Genomic DNA, 16,485 nt, shown 5'->3' on the forward strand with positions numbered 1-16,485 from the left:
TTGGGAATGAATTGGTAAGGATTGTTTTTCTCCTTGGTAGAGTGTTTCCATTTTTTAAATCTTTCCCGGAGCAGCTCAAGGACCAGTTTAGTTGATCAATGAGGGCAGCTGAAACAGTTCAGCAGATAATGGTGTTTGTTGTTTTCTTTGGGATACGGTTCTTTAATGATTTTGAGTTAGATATGGATTAAAGGTAAGATGCCCTCTAAAGAAGATGGGGGAGTTGCAGGACCTAATTTTTAAGAAAGCGGTACTCAGTTGTTTGAGAGGAAGAATGGTGAGTTCTAGCAGGGAGTGAGAATAGGTTCGGGGCGGGGGGGGTATGGCATTTTGTGGCTGTTCTCAAACACAAAAATGACAGATGAAAGAGTAGTGATGTACATTATATGAGTTTTTATTCCCAGATATTTCCCAGTTGACCTAAGTTAATAAAGTTTGGGTATAATTAAACCTTTGCATCTTGTCTTCATATCTCTGTCTGGGAAAAAGAAGTTTTACTCAGATGATCAGGAAGTCCCACTGACAATATTACAAGTATTGGCTAGTTCTGGGAGTTAATTATGTGTTGGTAATACATAAAGTAACTAAACAAGCAATCCTCTAAAAATGCAGTTGTGGTTAGATTGCAGCAGAGTATACAGCACTCGACGTGTTTACGACAGTGAGAAGACTAACACTGGAACACTGAACACATTTCAGATATCTGTATATTAGAACACATTGATAAGTGGGCAGGCTGCAGAGAAATCTTAAGGCTGGAAGAAATGCCTTAAAATGGAAGACCTGAAGAGCTCAATTTCTTTTGTTTATTAAAACGTCTAATTATAATCTATAAATATCTTTATATACAGAAAATGCTGGTAAGTAGAGACTCTGTGATATGTCAGAGAGAAGCGTAATGAGATTTCCTTGGTAACACACCAATAAATTCATAGCCGAACTGGAGTACGTATTTTTTAGAATGAGGATCACAATTATCAGTAGAAAAAGCTTCCAAGAAAAATAGCAGATTGTCCATGTACTCAAGAGTTAGATGCCTTTCTGGAAAGCAGGTTGGCCAAATACAGCTCATGCTATAATCAAATATAAACAGTTGGGCTCAAAATCATGTAATGGAAAGGCATTTAATGGCTTGCCATACAAACACAAGGCTAGATGAGATGACCTAATGGTCCCCCTGGTCCTTTAAGCCCAATGAATATATGAAAAATATCAGTAATGAAAACCAGATAGTCATCTTGAAAATAAAATCTATGAAAAACAAACATCATACTTGGCAAGGATGCTACAAAACATAATTCAATGATACTGACAATTGTATTCACAGGAATCCAAATACCTGGTTGGATGTGGATAAGAAAACAGTATAAGAAATCCCAGGGAAAAGCATTTTTTCTTTTTTTCCCCATTTTTTCTTTTTCTCTTTTTTCTTTTTTTTAAATTTTCTTTCTTTCCTTTTTTTCATTTTTTCATGGTGAAGAAGTTTTGAAATAGAAATTTCGAAGAATAATATTTTCATTGATTTTTAAATCTTTCTGTTTGCACTGGTCAGCATGGACTTCGTTTTGGGAACTGCCTACTTTTCAGAATTCATAGGCACTTGCACAGATCTCCTGATTTCCAGTAGTAATTGTTAAGATTGCTGTCTTCACCAAAAGTGGTAACAGTTAACAGTGAAGATGAAACTATGGTGTCTTGACTACTTATTGTTTGCAGTAATTAAATGCAATTTACTGCCATAGTACTCTAGTCTTTCATGGATTTTGAATATTAATGAGTTAAAAACTCTTCTGAGTATTACAATGGATAGGAGACAGTAGAAGTGGCAATATTTGTTTTAATAACAGAAGCCTGTGTAAAAGCCAATAACAAAAGGCAGCATGGGTAAGAACAGGGTATGTCTGTTTATTGGGAGTAACACTATTTAAAAACTGAAAACACATTAGATAGGAATAAAAAGCACCTCTTTTTCTTCTTAAATGTGTAACTATAAATAAACATATTGCAATTCTTTCTTTATAAGACTTCAGTCTGCTTATGTTAGGTCATTAGCAATTTTCCAAAATGTATGTATTCTTGAACGTGAGCGACAGAATCCGGGAGAGAGTCTGCCCTATATAGAGGAGCAGTGAGCATTCTGCTTTCTTCTGTTGGGTGCAACAGGGCCTCTTCTGAAAATGGAGGCAAGATGGGCCACTGTTATAATGTCTGGCACAGAGTAAGATTAAGAACCAACAAATATAACTGTACACCATAGTGTCTGGACATATTTAACAGCAGTAGATGGTAAGAGTCAGTGTGTTTTCTCAGTTATTTTTCAACAAACCATTTTTCTTTGTTGTGTCTCAAAGAAAGCAAGCAAGCTTGGTCCAAAGACTGAGATTTACTGTATTCAATATTTACTGTATTTACTATACGATGGTCAAAATGTGAGGTTTATTTATTTTGAGGTATTCCTAGATTTGAGAGCACTTGAAAAATTAATATCAAATGAGTTTGGTTTTTTTAAGAATGGCTTGTAACTTTCATATTTGTAGCTCATGTTGTTATGACAACCACTTCGGGTCAAAAATCAGGTGATTATGCCTTTGGAAAAGAGAAAATGAAAACTTCCTTACCCTCATTCTTCCTTCAGTTTGGACTCTTTTTTGAATGAACTCTGACTTGAAAACCATATGCATTATTCATTTTTCAATACAGTTTGAAAACTTAGCAGCCATAAGTGATTTCTTTTTTTGTCTTGACTCCTGTAATCTCATCCATTGTTTTTCTTGTTGGAATTTTACTTTTCTTTTTTTCCCCCACCATCTAAGTAAGTATTTTTAATTGGTGAGCTAATACCTAATTTTCCTCTCTGAAAAGAGGTACTGCAAAGAAAATATATTCTGGAATTTCTGGATTTTCAGCTTGTTCTTCCTTAGTGGTCTGTAGCCATAGGGAAATCATATTGAATAGTGTAAATTTGTGGTGTCTCAGCTGCATCTAGCATAGCTTAGTTTGGAGTTACTCTTTTTCCCTTGGCATTTACACACAGGGGAGGGAATCCAGTACGTAACCATGATTCCCTGTTAATTTTGAAATATTAAATAATTACAAAATTTCAGTTAATTTGTTTACTAAATTAAATGTCAGAGGGTATTGGAATATACCTTGTATGTGCTTTATTCTGTAGCTCAAGCTTAGTTAACTGTTCACAGTGCGGTGTAACACACTAGAATCACCTCATCCTAGAAGCAGTTGTCAGAAAAATATGGGCCTGCCTGGTAGAATGTATTAGCCCAATACATTGTCTCCATTTTATTATGAAGCTGCTGGGGAAGCTGTGATATACAGCACTGTCATTACAGATCTATTGTTAGAAGGGTTCTACAGTCTTCTGTGCGCTGCCATTAATTTATAGCAGTAAACAATATGTAGCCCTCCAACTGCAGCAAAGCAGAATCTTTTAATGAGGTGGATGTTATTACCACAATAAATCAGTGCATTCGTGTAATGTATAATTCAATGTGTGTATTCCCACTGTAACTTCTCTGAGTAAGCTGATAGTGTATCATTGTCAGTGCACAGCTCCATGGTTCTTTTTTTTTCCCTAAGCTTTCTTTCATTTGGGGACTTTTTTTATTTGCTTGCAAATAAATGTGACATGTCTTGATAGTTGTCCTGTTGCAGGCTTCAGAAACCAACTGTAACAATAACAGCCAAAATCAATACTGTGGATTCTGGCTATATGGATCTCTGCATGATACAATTTTTTTTTTTTTTTAAAGAGAATGAAATCAATTCTAATTGGGTTTAGCTTTATATTCAAGGAATGTAATTCTATAACTATTGATTTGCGCTATACTCATTTGGAGAGTAATAAAAATAGGGCCAGATAAAGAGAATACATAAAGTGTTACAGAACCATACAGCACAACACTGTTTCTATTTTTAATTTATATAATTTGTCTACCAATGACCTTCTTCCTTCTTTTTTCCCTCAAGCATAGCTGAGTCTTTAGGGAAAATCAGTACAGATGGAGATTCCAAAATGGTTCTTGCAACAAAGAGACTTCTTGGAGTCAGTTTCATTCTTCCCTGGAATAAATTTGCTAAATCAGATAAAAATCCTTTTATACAGGAGCCACTTCTTTTAAAGGGTTATATTTCAAATTAGTGGACTGCAAAAATAGTAATTAACCTAAGATGTTTTCTTTATACTACTGCAATGTGAAAGCTGCTCAAAGTAAAAAATGTAAGATTAGATCTTAGGTCATTCATAGATCTAATCTATCCTAGAAGAGAAAATACTTTGAAGCTTGTATGCCAAATTTCATGTGAGCTGCAGCGAAGCAGTTATTTGAATATTAATAATCTGAATAGCAGACATAGTTTTTCACTTGAACTATGCTTGAATTAATGACTAGGTGATACTTTTGTTCAAGGACTTTTGTTTTAAAGTTTTTCCTTACCTTGTAGTGTATTCTTAAGTATATTTATTCTTGCAGAACAGAAAGAAGAAAATATTTTTGCATGTTTATTCTTCAATTATACTTGAATGCATCCATTGTCTGTACAGATGGGCATAATTTACATTAATAACATACAAACAGTGTGCTCAGTATGTATACAAAATTGTATTGCATATATGTTTTGCATGTATATACAAAGATATTTTAGACCTCTTACAGCATTTTACATGTGGAATGGCTAAATTCACTTTTGGGTTTCTCAGTGATTTATGTGACGTATACTCATTTTTCCAAATCCTTATGTAAAAGTCTGCTGAAGAAATACACAGCTATAGATAACAAAATATTATATTTCTTACATTTAAACAAATCCCTGGGTGTTTATGTCCTAGGTAAGCGCTGAACAAAGAATAACAATGTTGGTGAAAGTGTGATAGATTTTTTTAGTCATACATACGTTATTTCTTTCTTTTATATCAATGTTTTTATATAGAAATTCTGCTAATTTATTTGTCTGTTTCAAAGTTTCAAGTTTTATCCATTAAGTAAAACTTGTCTTGGGGTGGTAAATAGAAAGCATAGAAACAAGAGTGGTAATATCAAAATTCTGAGTGCACTGTTAATATTCTTCTACCCTATCGGTCACTATTTTTTCCCCAAAAAAATATCCAAAGATGTTTCTCATTGTTGCTTACCATTTGCTTAATAGTCTACTCAACATGCACACATATCCACAGGCACACAAGTTAACAACCCTTTGTCCAAGACATTCCACTGTGAAGCGGTCTTTAGTCATTGACTTGAATCAGCAGTAAGTAGAAATGAAGGCTATATGAATGCAGAAGAGACTTTTTTCCAACCAGCCATGTGCATGTGCATGGAATCCTGGTTTGAAATACACAGATCTGTTCAGGTGCTTACAGAATCCAACATCTGCTTTTGCAAAACACCAAACCCAGTCTTATCCATGCATGCTGATAATTCTGGTTACCAAAAAAAGCAAGGGGAGTATGATGTGATAATAGGTCATGTTATCTTTATTTAATTAATGTATTTATTTTTACAAACCTTGTAGCCTATTGGAGCTTTGAACCCAAAGAGAGCAGCGTTCTTTGCCGAGAGATATGAATCATGGGAAGATGATCAGGTTCCAAAATTTCACTATGGCACACATTATTCAACTGCAAGTTTTGCGCTCACGTGGTTATTAAGAATTGTAAGTATATCTTTTAAAAATGCCTTTCCTTTAAATGATAATGAAAACAACAAATAGCTAGGAATGAATAAACTAAAAGTCAATGGCATAGGAGAGTACTGAAATTTTCTAGTGATTATAATCAGTAGCGTAGGTAAATGTATTCCAAAGTTTGAGCAGAAGGTTTTAATTTTTACAGTACAGCCTTTTCAAATCAGTAAAGCTTTTTCTCCTTTAAAATTGCTTTTTAGTGTACATTCTTATACTGCTTTAAACATGGTTAACTTTCCTTCCTTGCATATTTTCTGACTGGTCCATGTACTGTATTGTACTGATTGGACCAACCACTGAACATTTGTGGTTCTTACTGAATGTATTTAATTTTCACCTCCTAATGAGTGTAAATGAGTTGATTTCTGATGATCATGAAATGATGTAAATAATTATTTTTTTTTAAATCTGCTGCAATTTATATGGAAGTAACTTTTGAGATGCTACATATTGATAATATATTGATTAAACAATGCATTTTTCTATAAAATTGAAAGGCGATTTATCTCCTAGAAAGTAATTTCTTTGGGAAAGCATTAGCAGCACATCATTAATTAAAGCTTGTTAGAATGTACAGGCATACATAAATCCTTGAAGTAATTTATAGCGCTTAGCTAATTTCAAGCAATTATCCACTAATATGTGCTTAAGTGTTCTTTAACTAAGAGGAGGCTTTTAAATCTTTCAAACATTTTTCTTTTCTAAATCATAAATTACATATTAAACAATAACAATCATAAAGCTATCAGTATTGAATGCTACCCTTTATATTAATAGATCACCTTGAACAAAATAAAATGCATGTGTTATTTTTGTTACATGCTAGCTTAAAAAATATATAAGGTAAAAATACTGAGCTTTTTCATGTTTTTCATGTTTTTGAGAGCAATTTGTGTTCACAACTGACTGTAGCATCTCCTCCAGCCTGTAAACATTTTCTTTTGTTTTTATTTGCTTTCCTTTATCTGAATACGTATGCATGGAGTAGGAATAAAAAGCATTTATTGAACAAATAAGCATCAGTTTGTACTCCTCATTCTTAGATAATAGAATTAACCCTTTGCAATTACTCATGTGTCTGCCAGAAGAATAGCATCATTAATAATCAAATCTCAAAAGAATAGTAAATCCCTTTTCCCCCCTGAAATTCCTAAAGAAATACATTGCTGGTTTTAATTAATCTTTTTATATATATTTAGGAACCCTTTACAACACTTTTCCTGAATCTACAAGGTGGGAAGTTTGATCATGCAGATAGAACTTTTTCATCTATTTCAAGAGCATGGCGCAATAGTCAGCGTGACACTTCTGATATCAAGGTAAATACTTACCTGAAAGGTATTAACGTATTTTATACTGCATCTGCCTTTATTTGTAGCTATGATCATAGGACCACAGGTTATGAAAAAGGGCAGGAAGAAGATTGGGAGCTATCCTACCATTTGGGAAAAGATGCAAGGGAGATGACACATGGTTTTACTTCTGTTAGAATATTTTAGTGAATTCTTTTGTAAAACTTTAGTAAACATTTTTAGCCCCGAGACTGAAATAAGGCAAAATTGGCTGTTGTGCTACAGATATGTGTTTCACTGTCTTTTTGTTCCTCTGCACAGGTTTTAAGCCTTTGAAAAGTCGGTAGAAACTGGTATAGATTTTTAACCACTAAGTTTCATAAATACTCTGTTCATGCTTCTGCCCTGCTCAGATGAGAATGTTGCAGTTAATATTCATATTACTTTATGTAATTTTGGCTCTATTTTGGGGCAATTTCTGCAGTGGTCTATTTCCTTGTTTGACTATGGCAAACAGGAGGGGGAGGGTGTGCTAATATAGGTGCAGAAGGGGCAAAAACTAGTCTTATGATGAGGATTAAGTAGATAGGAGATAAAGAGCTGAGAGGGAGATCTGGAAGCTGTCTCCAGAAAGACTGTACACTGGGTAGAGAAACAAAGGGCTACAGAAAGCCAGTGTCTGAGGATACTAAGATGAAACATAGAATTTAGCATGATATTGAACCTATCCTAACAGGGGCACTGGGCCTGGGAACTGATGAGTGAACAAGAAGTAGGTGGGAATAGAAGATAAATTAATCTGGTAATTAGTCATTGTATAGAAAGAGACCTAGAATTCAGTGGGTCAAGGAGCTAAGGCAGGAGCCCATAGAAATTCCAAGGGCAGAGGTTTAGGTAGGTAGCCACTGAAGGAAGGAGTGAGGTAAACAAGTAGAGTCTGGGATCTGAGGAATATTTTGAACTGGGGAGAAGAACAAAGGAGACAAGGATGCTGGCAATGGCGGGAAAGCTTTGTTGACCTCAAATCCAAGAAAAAGGAGTAATACCAGAATTGTTTTTTTAATGGAAGGAAGGATGGAAAAGTATAGTAAAGAAAATCAGAGGCTAACTCAAGAGTGTCATGCAACTAGCAAGAGAGAGAAGTAACATGAAATCATTCTATAACTATATGCATAGTGCAGAGACAATTAAGGAAAGGGTTGATCTGCAGATTAATGGAATGAGAAAATTGCCAACTGATAGTGCTGAAAAAGTAATGTCTTTCTTGCATCTGTGAGTCCCCACCAAAAGAATCAATGGCAATCAGTGACTAGTGGAATTAATACCACTTATAAAAAGATAGAACGTCTATATCAAATTGGGAAAGAACAGTTTAGAAAATACAACCACATTAGATTTTTTCAAATTGACTGGTCATTATGAACTTCATTCTCTTGTACCTACAAGACTGGCAGGCAAAATTTCAGAGTGAATGGGTTTTTTTGATAAATGGAGGAGGAGAAAGGTAGCAGTGGTGGACAAATGAAGTATTTATTTTTTAAAAAGGAAGAAAAAGAGAGCCAAGAAATTATGAGGTAAGTTTAACTACAATTCAGAAAAAATTACAAAACAGAAAAATACTTATGCAAATAGTCAGACTGTGTTTAAGTACCAGGAAGATAACAAGGAGACAAGCAAATGAAACACATATTTATCAAGAAGAGGTTATGTCAAAGCAATCACCGTTTCTGATGAGAAAAGGTAACAGACCTTATAAACAGAGAAGAAGCAGATGATGATCTTAATTTTTGACATTGTCTCATGAGTGAGCTGGGAAAACTTGATCTAAAAGAATCCGCTGTATTTGGAGAATAGTTACCAGTGGTTGATTACTAAAATTGAAAGATGTATTGAGTGGAATTCTTCTTGATAATAACAGGTTAGGCCTCAATTTCCATTGATATTGGATTGGAAGGTAGTGGAAGTGTAGTGGAACTGGAAGCACTTCTTGCAGAAGGGAAGAATGATTTGAGAAAAGCGTTAGATGAAGCTTATTAGGGAAAAGTGAGAAGTTTAATTTTCATGCAGATTTTCATACGGTTAGCTACAAATATAACACAAGGAACAATCTGCTGTGCAAAAAAAAGATGTAGGATTGTAGTACATCACTAATGCATGTGAATTAATAATATTGTGGTATAACAAAAGGTGAGTAACCTTCTATGGATGCGTATTCTGACAAAAGTAATTGGCTAAGTTCAAGCTTCATTTGAAATATTAATCCTTTTTTTTATTTTGACTTTTAATTTTTCTTGTGTATTTGTTCTGAAGCAGATGACTCCTTCAAAGATGAATGCAACTCTAGGTGTGATGGGGAGGCTGCCACTTACTTAAGTGCAAAACATACTTGGCCCTTTTAAAGACAACGTAGAGTTTGTTTGTGTTCAACAGTAGATTCACTCTGGGAGTAGCCTTGTGAACAAGAAAATTATTTGAGCTATAAAAGATGTCTTCGTGAGATCTGGGGAACAAAAATGACTTCAGGGGAGTCACTAGTTAGTTAAGGACTTGAAATAGATTGAATGACTTGAGGGAGAAATCTTTTGAAAATGTAGGTATAGATGGACATGGAAATGACTTTGCTGTGGTATCTGACTGTCCATTCCATTCAATCCATGGCAAACACAGGGTAGAAAACATTTATTTCTCAACAAGTGAAAGGGTTTTAAACTTTATCTTGTGTTTCTGATGGGCTGAGAACATAAACATAGTTGGTTATTGTGGCTGATTAAATAATATTAGGTTTTTTTGACCATAAGCTCTCTGGATTCCTGTTGGTACTTCTACAACTGATGAAAACCTACCGGTTTAATGCATTCATTTATAGAAATACAAAGGATTTGGGAAGCCGCTTTTAAGACCTTGAAAGTGGTAGGTCAAAGTGAATGGTATTATATCTTGATGCATGGGGAGTAGGGGGCACAAAGGAAAAAGAAGGGTTTATTCCTATTCCAGCTGAAAAAATTGTGAATTTTTAGAACCATTGAGCTGATTACAGGAAATGATTTCTCTTTGCTTCTCGTGTGAAGAGAATGAATGCAGTTATTGATGCTTGCTGTCCTAAGATTATTGTTAATCTTAGTTGGAGGCATCATACCTTAGAAGGAGGACTAACATGAGCTAGCTTTGGCAGCAACTCTTGTTGGCTGGTATCACTTCCAACAGAGAAAGCTAAAGCATATGTGTGGTCACAACCAATCTTTGTCAATATCCTGTGAAAGCCTTGGATCGATGATCAAAGCGGGAAACTAATGCTGCACTGTAGTATAACCTTTGGTTGAACTTTTCAAATTTTGATTTCAAGAGGTGATATGTTGCATAAAATTTAATTTCCTAGTTCTCCCCTATCCATTTATTTAAGCAATGCAAATTAAAAATCCTTTGGAAGTTTGCTAGTGTTTCGCTACCACTCTGGCATTGTTATTTACTAATTAGCTTAGCACTGTTGCCTTTAAATGATTAACCATGTGTTTTTAAGTTAAATCTTCTGCACTGAAGAACATTAAATGTATTTCAATTCTGTGAGAGTACCACTTAGCACCTTTAAAGTACTAGACAGGCATGACCATTAACTCAATTAGTAACTTCTTAATTTACATTATTAGTGCAAACAATCCTGGTTACTTTTGTTAATACTGTATAAAAACCAAACATGGATAGCCTGGCGGTGTTTAACAGGAAAATAGTTTAGTTTGGGGCGTGGACTAAGTTCCGGAATACAGAGGTTGTCTGTCCTTTTGTGTTGCTGTTTTAATTTGATGAATGAGTAGATTTGCACATACTTGTTCAGAAGCAGTTGTTATTTCTGGTTTGGTAGCTAACCTGTTGCAGTAAATTTATTTATCATTATATTTACAACAGCATAATTGTTACCCATGTTGCTCTTTGCATGTATTTTCTCTTTTCCAAGTGTAGTACTTTGCTGATTGTTTGGGGGTTTTTTAATACCATATATACAGTTTTTCAAGATCGTTTGAAATTCTCATGCTGTCCTCCAAACAGCTACGTTGCCTTCTTAGTGTCATCTGGAATTTTATTACTGCACCTTCTATGCCAGGTCATTAATGAGATTATTGACTGGTATTAGGAGCAGGGCAGACCCCATTACCATGTCCTCCCAGTTTGACAGTGAGCTATTGATAACTGCTCTTGGAATATGGATTTCCAGCCTGGGTACTCCCACATTATTGTAACCTAATCTCATCTCCATTTCTCTACTTTGCTTATAAGAATGTCATGGGAGACTGAGACAGTCTTAGAGGTCTTTCTCGAAAGTGAAGCAACATCTTACCTCTCACCATCCACTATTGCAGTTACCTTTTGAAAAAAAAATTGGATTGGCTTAATGTGATAGATTTTTTTACCATTTTTAACAAAGTTACGGTCACTACTGTAGAGTTATGTACTGTTCTTCATGCCTTTCCCCTACTGCTTTGTGTGTGTTCCTTGTTCATGTGCTTATGGGTTGGGGTTTTTTGGATGCATTTGATTAATTTTGTTCAAAAGGAGATGCTAGGAGACCATAAACTTACAGAAAACATTAGTAAGCTCCAATTACGCTGTTCCAGATTGTTCCATCATAAAATGGGTACTAATTTATGAAAGTCAATCTTGTGATATGACACACATCAGTGACAGCTATTATAAGGCTGATGTGATGGTATTGAATATCTGAATTCGTATCGCATACAGGTGTGTTTGGCAAGTTATGATCCTTTATCTTATCCTAAGGTTCTCATAGTATAGAACAGCTTAATTTTTAGGTACAGAAATGCTGTTTTGGCAAGTTAACTCTATTATAAAACTCATTAGCATCACATCATTTTGGACAATTTTTCTTTAAATCAAGCTTCTTGTTTAAAGCTTCTTTGAATTGTAACAGTATTAAACAATGTCTGCTATAAAGTGTAGATTGTTTTGGGCTTCTAGAAGTGTATTAGTGTTATAAAGTGAGTATCTGGTGTATATAAACACTAGTGAGATTGGGGGAGAATGGGTTTGGCCAAGATTCTTCAGGAGCGTCCTTGGAGGGGACAGCCTGGGAAGCAGGAGAATGCTAAAAAGGCATCATGATTTCATTATGAATAGGATAACGAGATTAAGAACTAAATTACAACTTCAGTGATCATCATGGGTCTAAAATGTTGTCTCAAACAGTAGACTGTAATAAACAAAAAGCTCTGAAAGTAGCCCTCTGTCTTCTCAATTTTCATCCATTTTCTAATTCTTTGCCTCTGAGTCATCTTTATGCTAATGACTAAAGTTGATCCTGGACAAAAATGTTTTTGATACAGTCAGCCTATGGAAACTGACAGTGCCAACTTTGAACTAGAGTTAGCCTGTGCTAAACCAAGGATTCTGCTGGCCATAGGACATTCTCAAAATCTGTTTGAAGCTATCATAGTGCTGTTATGTACTGTTCTTCGGGTTTTGTAAATTGTTCTTAAAAGGAATAAAGAAAACATTGGCTACAAGTGTGCAATATTTAACAAGACTTGTTGAGTTTTGGTGCCATGACTTCTTAATTAGACAGTGGCATTAAAATATAGCTAATGAATCTGATTAACATTATTGAAATACTTAAAATTGAAGGAATAGTTGCAGTAAAGTAAAAGCAAAATTAAACAATTTAATACATTGATCTCATTGGACAGATGCTCTGATAATTACATAATGTGCCCATGTACTTCAGTCCTTAACTATTTCTTAACTTTTCTTCCTTTCAAGTACATATTTTGAGTGAAATAACAACTTTCAAAGCTTACACAACTAAAAGCCTTCCAGGCTAAAGTTTTCAGCTGTGAGTTCTTAAAGACCTATGCAAAACATTTATTAAAAAAAAATAAATCCATTGACTTCTGATAAAGAAATGATACAGAAATCCAGTCATAATATGTCCTGTAATCCCGTGTCTTTTTCACATAGTTTTACTGAAAGAAGCACATTCAGGGAAACTTTTGAGTATCCACAGGAATTACTGGGCCCGCTTTATTAGAGTCTTAAACCTGCTCCTGTCTGTGGGTCCTGATGTATTTTATCCAAACAAGAAACTCTGTGCAGAACATCTTTGTTATGGTAGACAAGTTAGATCTGTAACCAAATATAAATAGAATATATCACAAAATTAAAATACTGGTAGTGTTACCTGCGGTCATAGATATTGCTTAGTTTCTGTGACTGTTCTGTGGATTACTAGGTCATTATTGGGTCACGTGTATTCAATGTGGATTTTTGTATTCAGTGTGGATTTTTTCTTTCAAGCATGAGATTCTTCAAGTCTTCAAGAAGGCTTGAGAATCTGGACTTCATCATTGAACTTTATGGGCAATAAACATTAAGGCGGGCATTGGGAAAATTCTGTTTACCTAATAATACATCAGGTTTTATATGTTTGGTAAAGGTTATTAATAGTTGTAACGTTCTATAAAGAAAAAAAAAAATCCTTCTCTGCAAGTATTAGAACAGATAATGCTTCGTCTCCTATGGATTTGCTTCTTGCAATTGATTGACTCTTTTGTCAAAAAAGCTGTCAGCCTCAAATTAAGAATTTCTCAGTGATGGGACATTTGTTATGGTGCCCTCTCTGTATAGCTGCTGTGGAGACTAATAAAATGTGAACTTACACTGCACTTACTGGGAGTCTCCAGACATACACATATAATGGCTCTACTCGCCTGCTTATTGTTTTTTAAACTTGTAGGAACTTAGTTATCTTTATAACCTGCTGTAAAATTTGGCTAAAATTGACCAAGAAACTTAAAATGTTTTTGGAGGAGATGGAGGTTGCTGTAGATAGGCCAATGAGCACATGCGAGCTGCAGGATTGAATATGACTGATTGAAAGGCATGTTAAGCAATATGTTTAAACCTTGGTACTAGAGGCAAGAAACTCTAGAGTTCCAAGCTGCTGGAACATTCAGAAACTGGAGGATGACAAATTTCATGACTTTCTTTAAAACATATATTAAAAAAAAAAGTTGAAGCTCTGCAAAATGGCAACTCATGCTTATTGAAACAGGCTGCCTAACATAAGCATGCCTAAGACACCCTGTAACCTGATAAGCTTTTCTACATATGCTTTGCATTGTTTTATACTTCTCCATCTAATAGATGGGAGTTTCAAAAGTTACAAGGAATAAAGTTGCTGCCAAACTGGCAACATTACCTTTGTATAGGAGAATTTTCATGTCATATTCGTAGCAAGGTCAAAGATGTCCAAGAGCAATGACTAGCAAAATTCAGAAGCAGGTACAGAGTAGTTCAGATTTTTAACCATAAACTGTATGTCTGGTGTAGCAGAACTTTTAATATATTTAGGATGCAGATCTTTGGTTTTCATGAAAGATCTGTTTTTCTGTAAAATTGTGCCAAGATCCATAGCAGGAAAATACTTCTATGAGTAAAAAAATAATAATTCTAAATTCAGCCAGATCCGTGTGTGGTAATCTGTGGGAATTGCAGTAGTTAAAAATACAACCATCTGGGTGTATGGATCAGAAAGTTCTATCTAATATCTGTGGTCTACTTCTTTTATACCCAGCCATAACTGTATTGAAAATGAAACAAATACTTTTAATATCTGCTCCAAACTTTTTGTGTAGCTGTTGAAATAATAAACTTCAGGTAAGTTATGGACAAATTTGCTAAAGTCCAAAGGAGAATGACCAGAGGTCTAGAAAATGAGGCCAGTGATATAAAGTTGAAGGGTTTAGGTTGTTTGCTTTGGAGAAAAGAGTAGCAAGGACAGAAACATAAAGTGCTTTGGCAGTGGCAGTTGTAATGCTGTTACCCTGCTGGGGCTTTTGGCTGGCAGGCACAGTGCACTTCATTTCATGGAATCATAGAACAGCCCCGGCTGAAGGGACCTTGAAAGATCATCTGGTCCAACTTTTCGTGGGAAAGGGAGCCTAGATGAGATTATCTAGCACTTTGTCCAATCCCATCTTGAAAACCTCCAGTGATGGGGACTCTACCACGTCCCTGGGGAGGTTGTTTCAGTGAACAATAATTCTCACTGTAAAGAATTTCTTTCTTATATTGAGATGAATTCTGCTGCATACTTCCTGTTCCAGTGTGCCACTGTGCCAGCCTTGGTGCTGGTGTGCGTGCTGTCCGTCCTTGGTGCAGGAGGGGAATAGTGGTCAGAAAGTGCTGGTGGGAATGGATCTCACTGTCCCTGAGGTAAAAGCTGCTCCTACACGTTGATACGTGTAAAAAGGGGCAACTGCTGCTTGTATTCAGCCTGAATAGGACAAGAAATGGGCTCCAGCTGCAGCAAAAGCTGACTAGATGTTAGGAAGACCTTCTAGTGGTGTGAACAGATGAACACTAGAAATTCATAGGATCCCCATCATAGAAAATTTTAAAAGAACCAGGCAGAGAAACATCTTTCTAGAATACCTGATTATAATTGTCTGTGAATGGAAAGGTAGACAAGGTGACCTTTCAAGGTTTCATCTAGACCTTTTTATGATTCAATATAGTCCTTTTCACCCCCAGTTAATTTAAAAAAATGGAGGAATGTAGTTATATATACAACTTTTTTCCTCTTTCTCTGTCAAATTAACCTGAACTACATATTACATAGTGTATAATATGGTCAATAAATACCATTGCATACTTTTACATATATCCTCAATAAAAAGTAAAATAATTTTGTGTATATATAATCCATGTATCGACTAACAGGACTTAAAGTGCCTTAAAGATGCACTTTTTAATGCAATAAAGTATTGACTTAATAAAATCTACTTATTGATCAATAATGAATCAACTACTAATTGTGATTATCATATATTTCATTAATCTACTAAATAAACATCTGATTTTCTATAATTTTCTTTGCTTAATTGTAAATTACTGAAGATTTTAATATTTTTCTTAAACTAGGAAATATTTGAAATATAATCTCTTAGAACTTTAACAGGATGATTAGACACTGACAAAATTAATTTCTTCATTAATCCAATTCAGAATTTTAATGGAAACCTGCTGAAGTATTTTTCTTACAAGTTGGGAGAATTTCAGGCAATGTCTTGAGGCAATTTCTTAGTTCTGCAAGAAATAACACACATATAGCAGATGGAGGGAAACTCATGGGTACTTAGAAATTATACTTTCCCACAGTCATGAAAATTATTACACTGAAGTGTGATGAAAAAATGAAATTTGAATTAGTTTAATATATTAGTATATATTTTTTGAATGCCATTTAAGTGCCCTAACAGAGAAAATAAAGTGTGGCAATATGAATAAAAACCTAGACTTCTAATATGCATTTTTATTATTTTGTTTGACAGGTTATATATAGGCTTAATATTGCTTAATGTGATTGTCAAATAATTTAGTTTGAAAATCTGGAATCTTATAAATGTTTTAATTTGATTAGGGAATCTGTGTCACTGTTTCTAGACACCTTTGCAGATCATATAACTGTGCTTCAAAATGCATCTATTAT

At 34.8% G+C, this 16,485-nt stretch overlaps 1 protein-coding gene across 3 annotated transcripts in view; it reads left to right on the top strand.

Moving 5' to 3' along the window:
- LRBA (LPS responsive beige-like anchor protein) overlaps nucleotides 1-16,485 on the top strand; it is a 416,017-nt gene that overhangs the window by 296,097 nt on the left and 103,435 nt on the right. For all 3 annotated transcript variants that reach the window (XM_076337080.1, XM_076337082.1, XM_076337081.1), the window contains exons 44-45: nucleotides 5,527-5,667; nucleotides 6,897-7,016. In XM_076337080.1, the coding sequence (XP_076193195.1) occupies nucleotides 5,527-5,667; nucleotides 6,897-7,016 (261 nt within the window). The remainder of the gene's footprint in view (nucleotides 1-5,526; nucleotides 5,668-6,896; nucleotides 7,017-16,485) is intronic.

The sequence above is a fragment of the Aptenodytes patagonicus genome, chromosome 4 (genome assembly GCF_965638725.1).
Source record: "Aptenodytes patagonicus chromosome 4, bAptPat1.pri.cur, whole genome shotgun sequence".
Taxonomy (NCBI): Eukaryota; Metazoa; Chordata; class Aves; order Sphenisciformes; family Spheniscidae; genus Aptenodytes; species Aptenodytes patagonicus.